This window comes from Oryzias melastigma, linkage group LG8 (genome assembly GCF_002922805.2).
Source record: "Oryzias melastigma strain HK-1 linkage group LG8, ASM292280v2, whole genome shotgun sequence".
Classification (NCBI taxonomy): Eukaryota; Metazoa; Chordata; class Actinopteri; order Beloniformes; family Adrianichthyidae; genus Oryzias; species Oryzias melastigma.
In genome coordinates this window covers 3313993-3322933 of record NC_050519.1, presented here as the reverse complement: position 1 = coordinate 3322933, position 8941 = coordinate 3313993, and the positions used below count along the sequence as shown (strand labels likewise).

Genomic DNA, 8941 nt, shown 5'->3' with positions numbered 1-8941 from the left:
AAAAAAAAAAAAAAAATAGCTATCTAGCCATACAGTTTTGAGCCAGATTCCAGCTCAGAGGAGAAACGTTCATGGATCTGTTTTTCTGCAAGTGAATAAATCACAAACTCGAGCTTTTTCAAGCTGCCAGTTTTCAATTTCTCTTAATCCAATGCAACTTGAGTAAAGAAATACTCATAAATCCAGTTTTAATCTTAAATTTTTTGATATGACTGTTGACGTAGACTAGAGCAACCCCACCCCCTTTCCCATCTCCCTCTAGTTTACGGGCCCTCACAGTTGGGATCCAGATTCCAGCTCAGAGGAGGAAAACAAAGACGTTCATGGATCTATTCGTCTACAAGTGGATGCATCAGAATGGGGCGGAGCAGGAAGCTTGTGGCCCATCGAATTCATAGCAATTTGAATAAATAAAATACTCAGAAATGTAATTTTAAGCTTAATTTTCTTTATTATATGTCATCCATCATTAGAGAAATGCCACAAGAATGTGTTCAAAACACCAGGTCAGTTAACTTAGGTGATAAAAATGAAAAAAGATGAAAGTGTAACATCATTCTTACTCAGATACATCAGTTTAGTCGGCTGTGAGGCTGACTGGAGTCTGCAGCACAGATCTGCAGGATTTCAGCCTCCACTGTTGCATCGTTATTAAACATTGATGCTTTTTTCTGCTCTCATCAAAACCAGATTTGCTTCTGAAACAGTTGGTCTGCATTTTTCAAATCTTGTCCTAATCTCAAGTTTCCGCGTTGCTCTTCTCGTCGCCCTCTGCTGCTTTTGGAGCCCGCAGAGAAGACACCTCCCACTTCCACCTTCATTTGAAATTTTCACTTCCTTCATGTCACTTTGTGATGTAGATCAAGCCACCGTCTCCTGCGAGTCGTCACTCTGGTGGCCGGGTGTTTGGTGAGCTCCTGAATCTCCTTCGCTGCGTCGACCCCCCAGGTAAGCCTGCAGCATCTCCCCCCACAGTGCACCTGTGAGGCACGGCGGAGGACGCCAGGTGATGGAAGGTGAAGGAGAGGCGTTTTCTGAACTTTCCCATGACACGGCAACTCGGGCAGATTGTGGACAGACTTGATAAGATTACAGCTCACTGTGAGGAGTGATTGAATTAGAGCTCCAGGTCTTGTGATGCACATGCCGCTCAACAGTTGTGAGTTTGAGGTTAGGCGCGGCTGCACAGTCCAGGAAGTCAATCTGCAAATGGAGGTAAAAGGCAATAAATTAAGCTTTTTCTTTTCAAATTTAAGGATGCTTTTGCAGCTTATGAGGATGCTGTTAAACCGATTGGTTATTTGGAAGCTCTTCGACTCTTTAGAGGAGAACACTCTGGAGTCTTGCTGCTCCCCATGCAGGATGTGGTGTAACCGATCTCCGGCAGCTGCTTTACCTTTTTTGGCTGACAGCATGTGAGGCTAACAAAAAAAACTGTCATCTTTGAAGCATCATCTTTTTTGGCGTCCAAACGTATCGTAAAAGCACAAACAGGAGACAAAAGAGGCATTAGAGGAAGCAGTTGTGAAAGCTGTTTGCTTCCCTTTTTTTTTTTTTTTTGGCTTTCCTGTGTCTCTACAGCAGTGTCAGCTTTAAGTCACTTTGGTTCCACTTTATATCATGACCATAAAGGGGCAAAAGACGCAGCTTCCCGTCTCCATCTTCTCCCCAGTTCACCATGTCCAGGAAGGTTGTGAGGGCCAGCAAGTTCCGCCACGTCTTCGGCCAGGCGGTGAAGGCCGACCAATGCTACGACGACATCCGCATCTCCCAGATGACCTGGGACAGCAACTTCTGCTCCGTTAACCCCAAGTTCGTGGCCATGATCGTGGACGCCAGTGGTGGGGGCGCCTTCATCGTGCTTCCTTTGAACAAGGTGAGCGCTGATGTTCATCTCACCTTCAAGCAAAGAAGGAAGTTTGGTTCAGTCTTTCAGTCGTTCCGCACGTCACTCAGACATGCAGTTTTCACCATATTAGGAGTTTGCTCGGTGGAGGAAGACAGGATGTGGCCTCTACCCTGTTTCTTTCTGCTTTTGGGGGAGAACTGCACCCCGAGCTTTTTACGAGTCGACCTCAAACCTCACCTGGGCGTGACAACGTCTGCTCCCTCACTCACCTGCTCGTTAGCATCTAATCTAACGAAGCAATAAAATCGGATCTTTATTAAGTCTCCACACCTTTTAGTTTTCTGCATTTCCTGGTTTGTTTTAGGCTTTTCTGCTTTTGGTTCCTCCTCATTTTAACGCTTTAGCACAGAGGTGTCAAACTCAATCGCACAAGAGGCCCAAATCTAAAACACACCTTATGTCAAAGACCGAACAGGTTAACCACTCTAAAACTACATTTTTAAAACCATACATTTTTTACTTATTATGAACTAAATATATAGCATTATCTGCAATAATTCTAGTCTGAATTCTGTAAGCTGAATTTGGCAGCTGAAGATGCTGAAATTCATAGTTAAAAACACTGAAGCTGATAGTCAGCTAAAATATTAGCCTAAAAAACAAAAAACTTAGGTTAGCCAAAACAGCTAGAATGTAGCTAAACTCCAAAATAGACTAAAAAAAATTTAGTAAATGCCAAAATAGTGACCATTTTTAAAACTTTAAAACCATAACTTTTTAACATAATTATGAATGATAAACAGGCAGGAATATTATTCCAGAATAAATCAATTTAAACCTTAAATAACTTTTAAATTTTACTCTCCATAAAAATATATTTTGTTAAAATCTTACAAGTTAGAAATGGGCACATAACGCTTTTCTCCTTCACAATCTGCTGGAATTATCGTGTTAATAGTTGAAAAGTTACAGTAAATCAAAGAACATAAACACTGAAGGTTGGCTGTTAAAGGGTTAACTCATCTATTCAATCAATCAATGCTGTTGCTTGAAGACCCTCTAAAATTAAAATCCAGTTTTTTTAGTTTTTAACATGTCTGTGTGTCATTTTTCTTCTGAAAGAGAACAAATGTAATAAGAAATTATTTTGTTTTTGCATTTCCGAGTATTTCTCCTTTTAAATCTCGATCAAACACACTTTTTGAATGAATGATCTTCTTTCCATCAACAGCTCTGCTGCACATGCACTAAACCCTCATCTGTTCCTAGTGTCTAGTTCAGGTTCTGGAGAAGAGAAGATGGTATCTTCACATTGACTGCAGTCAAATGAGCCGCCGTTCACATTTCTGTGGTCAAATCAGCATCACTGGATTTTTGGTGTGAGTTTCATCCAATACTTACGGTAGCAGGACTGAGAACGCTGGAAAATCTCCACCAGACTCCACGGAGCTTCTTGATGTGACCACGGAAATGTGAACGGCGGCTCATTTGACCGCAGTTGGAAAGGATTGTAAATCAATGAAAGAGCATTTTGATGTTAGCTTTGATTATTTTATCAAGAACTCTGCTCTGAGAGGCTTCAGATCAACATGAAAAATGTTTTTTAAAACATTTAGGTTGTCGGTATTTTGGCTAAAAACTTCATAATCATAATTAAATAAAAGAAATCTGTTGTGGAAACTCGAAGTTTGTCTGAAGTTTCCTCACTTCCCTCTGCAGACTGGACGCATCGACATGTCCTACCCCACTGTGTGCGGCCACACGGGTCCGGTTCTGGACATCGAGTTCTGCCCTCACAACGACAACATCATTGCCAGCGGCTCTGAAGACTGCAGTGTCATGGTAAGACAAAAGCAATCGGGAGATTTTTCCTTTCTAGCACACGTTTTGATAAATCAACCCCTCCTCTTCAGATTTGGGAGATCCCGGAGGGGGGGTTGACCACCTCCCTCACAGAGCCGGTGGTCAAGCTGGAAGGTCACTCGAAGCGAGTCGGCATCCTGAGCTGGCACCCCACCGCTCACAACGTTCTGATGAGCGCAGGTCAACACCTTCACACACTTGTAAAAAATATAAACATTTACAGTAATAACAGCAGAAAAAACAAATTTTACCAACAAAAGTGTTCGTCTGCTGCCTCTGACAGGTAATTTTAGTACTTCCACTTTTTTACAGCTTTTATTTTGTAATGCAGAACTCAACCAAAGTCATTTAGAGACTTTTTCCTCTTCGCTCTTTGTTCCTTTTTTCACCGTTTCCACGGTAACCATCTCCTCTGTTCTGCTTGTTGAGATCTAAAACTTTTTTCTGGGTGTGAAAAGAATCCAAATCTACAACGAAGTATCATGACCAGTTTACAAACAAAGAATATATTTTAAATTACGACTTTAAATCTGGTAATTTTACGAGAAAAAAGTTGCAAGAATAAAGTCGTATATTTATGACTTTAAAAGTCGTTGACTAAATTTATGACTTTTTGTTTCTCGTAAATTTTAAGACTTTTAATCTCACAATTTAATGATGATTATTTGATGATTAAAAGTTGAAAATTTATGAGAAAAAACTCATAAATTTACAAGGAAAAGACAAAAGTTGTGTGTTTATCAGAGCTGTACAACGAAGTATTAGGGCCACAAAAAATAGTCATTTTATTAGTTTTTTTCCTTGTAAATTTACGACTTTTAATCTCTTAAATTTACAAGAAAAAAATCATAAATTCACAAGAAAAGAACCAAAGTTGTCTGTTTATCAGAGCCGTAAAACGAAGAATTAGAGCCACAAAAAAAGTTATATAACTAGTTTTTTTCCTCTTAAATTTACAACTTTTAATCAAGTAAAATCATGAGATTAAGAGTCATGAACTTATGAGAAAAAAAGTTATAAATTCACAAGGAAAGATCTAAAATTGTGTGTTTATCAGAGCTGTAAAACGGAGTATGAGGACCACAAAAAAAGTAATATTACACGTTTTTTCCTCGTAAATTTATTTTAAAAAAGTCCTAAATTTAGCCAATGACCTTTAAAGTCAGAAATATATTACTTTATTCTTGTAATTTTACGAGTATTAAGTTGTAATTTAAAAGAAATCCTTTTGCTTATAAAATGTCTCTAATACTCTGTCGTAGGAAACTGTTCGTTTCTGAATGTTTTCTTTTTTTCCGTGCAGGCTGTGATAACGTGGTCATCCTGTGGAACGTGGCCCGCGGCGAGGCGGCCGTGAGGATCGACACCGTTCACACCGACCTCATCTACTGCGCCTGCTGGAACAGGGACGGGTCCCAGATCCTCACCTCCTGCAAGGACAAGGCGCTGCGAGTGCTGGACCCCCGCAAGGGCACCGTCCTCTACGTAGGCGTCCTTATCTGACCACAGAAACTGAGATTTCAACCCACACTGCTGCTTATCTTGATGCTATTCTTGTGTTTGCTTAAAAGCATTTCACATTTCAATTTCTTTGTCGTTTTTGACACTGAAATAGAAGCTCATATCCATGAAATTATAGATTAAATTAATTCTGTACCGTGTGACAGTCTGAGGTGTCTCTGTTGACCCCGCCTCCTCGACCTCTCACCTTCAGGAGCGGGAAAAGCCTCACGAGGGCTCCAGGCCCATTCGAGCCATTTTCACATCCGACGGGAAGATCCTGAGCACTGGTTTCAGCCGGATGAGCGAGAGGCAGGTGGCGCTGTGGGATCCGGTGAGCATCCGTCTACTCCAAAAAAATCTTATTTTTTAATCCCTGAAAATCAGCGAAAATCTCTTAGTGTTTGTTTTAAGACTTGTTAAGCTGTTTGTTTAGTCTAAGGGTCGGCAACCTTTAACAGTAAAGGAACCATTTGGGTTCGTTTTCTACTGATCAAAACATAGAAGGAGCTGCAAAGATTTACTTTAGCCTTTAAGAAATTTGAATTTTGCATATTACCTTTTTTAAATAAAATATGAATTATGTCAATTTTTCCACAAACAAAAGCAAAATAATAAAAAGAAACTAGCATCTCTCAACATTTTTTTCCCTTTTACGTTTTTACCTTTTACCTCAGTAGATGCCAAATTAGCCAAAAAGCTAGCTTGTTGCTTGAATACTAGCTAAACTCCAAAATAGAATACATTTCTCAGTAAATTTAATTATTAAAAAATGTTAGCCTGTTGCTAAAATTGAAGCTAAACTCTAAATTAGCCTAAAAAACCCCAGTAGACAACAAATTAGCCAAAATCGTTAGCATGTTGCTAAAATATTAACTTAACTGCAAAATACCATAAAAAAACTTGAAAGATGCCAACATAGCCACAAAAAAGCTAGCTTATTAGTTAATTGATTAAACTAAATTATTTAAAAACTTTAACCTGTTGCAAAAATTGAATCTAAACTCTAAATTAGCCTAAAAACCCAGTAGGTAACAAATTAGCCAAAAAATGTTGCTTAATTAATAGCTGAACTCCAAAATAGCCGAAAATTCCTAAATTAGTCAAAATCGTTAGCCTGTTGCTAAAGTACAAGCTAAACTCTAAATTAACTTTAAAAGCCCCAGTAAATAACAAATTAGCCAAAAACGTTAGCATGTTGCTAAATTAGAAGCTAAGCTCCAAATTAGGATAAACACTTTAGTAGATGCCAAATTAGCCAAAAAATAAGTTTCCAAGTTCCAAGATAAATAGCCTCAAATTCCTCAGTAAACTACATTAGTTAAAAATGTTAGCTTGTTGCTAAAATACAAGCTAAACTCTAAATTAACTTTAAAAGCCCCAGTAAATAACAAATTAGCCAAAAAGTTAGCATGTTGTAAATAGAAGCTAAGCTCCAAATTAGGATAAACACCTTAGTAGAATCCAAATTAGCCAAAAAATAAGTTAGCTTGTTTCTTCTTTACAAGCTAAGCTCCAAAATAGCCTCAAATTAATCAGTAAACTACATTAGTCAAAAACGTTAGCCTGTTGCTAAAATACAAGCTAAACTCTAAATTAACTTTAAAAGCCCCAGTAAATACCAAATTAGCCAAAAACGTTAGCATGTTGCTAAAATAGAAGCTAAGCTCCGAATCAGGATAAACACCTTACTAGATGCCAAATTAGCCAAAAATAAGTTACCTTTTTTATTTCCAAGCTAAACTCCAAAATAGCCTCAAATTAATCAGTAAACTACATTAGTCAAAAACGTTAGCCTGTTGCTAAAATAGAAGCTAAACTCTAAATTAACTTTAAAAGCCCCTGTAAATAACAAATTAGCCAAAAACGTTAGCATGTTGCTAAAATATTAGGTGTACTACAATTTTTTAAAATTACTATTAAAGATGAAAACATAACCCATGAATATATTTAAAGACTTGTTGCTAATCTACTTAAAATTTTGAAATTTGACTGATTTCACTTAAAAGCGATTCAGTTTTTTACGTGCCGAAAATTGAACAGAAAGGAGCAGGAGAATCACTATAGTGGGAATAATTTAAAGCATTCATGCAATACTAATTAAGTAACCCTTACTTTAAAAAAATACTTTTATTTTGTTTTTCTTCAACCATAGAGAGATAAAAGAGCAGGTTGCAGACTCTTAACCCTTTAATATTAGAGCCTCAGTGTTTATGTTATTTGATTTGCTGTAATTTTTTTTTAATTGTCAATACGATCAAGGTAATTCCAGTAGATCCTTCAGAATCTACTGGAATTCCGTTGATCGTGTTACAGTTGAAAAGTTCTAATATGTTAAAGAGTTTGTGTTTAAGCTTTTGGTGTTGAAGCGTTAAACATCTCCACTCCAGATAATATTAGTTTGTGCTCCTCAAACATTTTGCTGCTTCAGTTTCACATCAAATCTAGACAGCTGGATATTTGTCTTCAAGGAGTATCTTTAATACTTTAATCACGGTATATGTGTAACATCACCCTTTCACAATAGGCAGATTACAGAAACATGGGTGGTGCTCGGTGAGGCACCACGTCACCCTCAATTAAACTAAACCCCGGCTTACTTGCGGTCTGCATAACAGACCTTTTTTTTATTATTTTAGAAAAATGTCAAATTCTCTCTTGATTCGCAGAAAAACTTCTCCGAGGCGCTGACTCTGCAGGAGCTGGACACCAGCAGCGGGGTCCTCCTGCCCTTCTATGACCCAGACACCAACGTGGTCTACCTGTGTGGCAAGGTGAGAGGCCGGTGTTGAAAGGGCGCTCGCCCACGCCGACGCAGACGGCTCAGTTGTTTGTTTGTTGTTCCTCGCAGGGAGACAGCAGCATCCGCTACTTTGAGGTGACGGACGAGGCTCCTTACATCCACTACCTGTCCATTTACAGCAGCAAGGAGAGCCAGAAGGGGATGGGCTACATGCCCAAGAGGGGGCTGGAGATCAATAAATGTGAAATCGCCAGGTAGTATGTGCAGTATGTGCTTAAAGACTCACCCTGATGAAAATTGTGTTTCTAATATCTTCTTATGGCATTTATAAAGAACATTAAGCTAATTTCTTTTTTCAAGTCGTGAATCAGGAGCAGACGAAAAAATCCAGTTAGAAAAAACATAGTATTTGTAATGTGGAAATTATGGTGGGTGGGGCCACTACCTCCCTACTCCGCACCATTCTGATACATCAACAAACAGATCCATGTACGTCTTTGGTTTCCTCGTCTGATTGCTTTGATATTGCTGAACATTTGTAAGACTGCACTAATATGCAAAATATCACTGCGCCGTGACCTAAATCTGCGTTGTTTATAGCAATCGTGGCAGTTGGCCGTGGAGATTTTATGAAAAACTTACAACTTTGCGACAATCAGACGATTTTCTCTAAAAGTTTACGTCAATAAACATTTAGAGGTTGTCCGGTGGCAGTCCATTGGCAGTCAGGTGGCAGTGCAGTGGCAGTCCAGTGGGAGTGCAGTGGCAGTCCATTGGCAGTGCGGTGGCAGTGCAGTGGCAGTCCATTGGCAGTCCATTGGCAGTCCATTGGCAGTGCAGTGGCAGTCCATTGGTAGTCCAGTGGCAGTGCAGTTGCAGTGCAGTGGCAGTCCATTGGCAGTCCATTGGCAGTGCAGTGGCAGTGCGGTGGCAGTCCAGTGGCAGTCCATTGGCAGTGCAGTGGCAGTCCATTGGCAGTCCATTGG

At 39.2% G+C, this 8941-nt stretch overlaps 1 protein-coding gene across 1 annotated transcript in view; it reads left to right on the top strand.

Moving 5' to 3' along the window:
* The first annotated feature begins 608 nt into the window (after window positions 1–608).
* The window catches only part of coro1a (coronin, actin binding protein, 1A), a 10803-nt gene continuing 2470 nt past the window's right edge, over window positions 609–8941 (top strand). Inside the window, exons 1-8 of the mRNA XM_024272062.2 lie at window positions 609–948; window positions 1673–1876; window positions 3569–3691; window positions 3763–3892; window positions 5016–5197; window positions 5427–5546; window positions 7882–7986; window positions 8064–8209. Of these exons, the coding sequence (XP_024127830.1) occupies window positions 1679–1876; window positions 3569–3691; window positions 3763–3892; window positions 5016–5197; window positions 5427–5546; window positions 7882–7986; window positions 8064–8209 (1004 nt within the window). The 5' untranslated portion in view covers window positions 609–948; window positions 1673–1678. The remainder of the gene's footprint in view (window positions 949–1672; window positions 1877–3568; window positions 3692–3762; window positions 3893–5015; window positions 5198–5426; window positions 5547–7881; window positions 7987–8063; window positions 8210–8941) is intronic.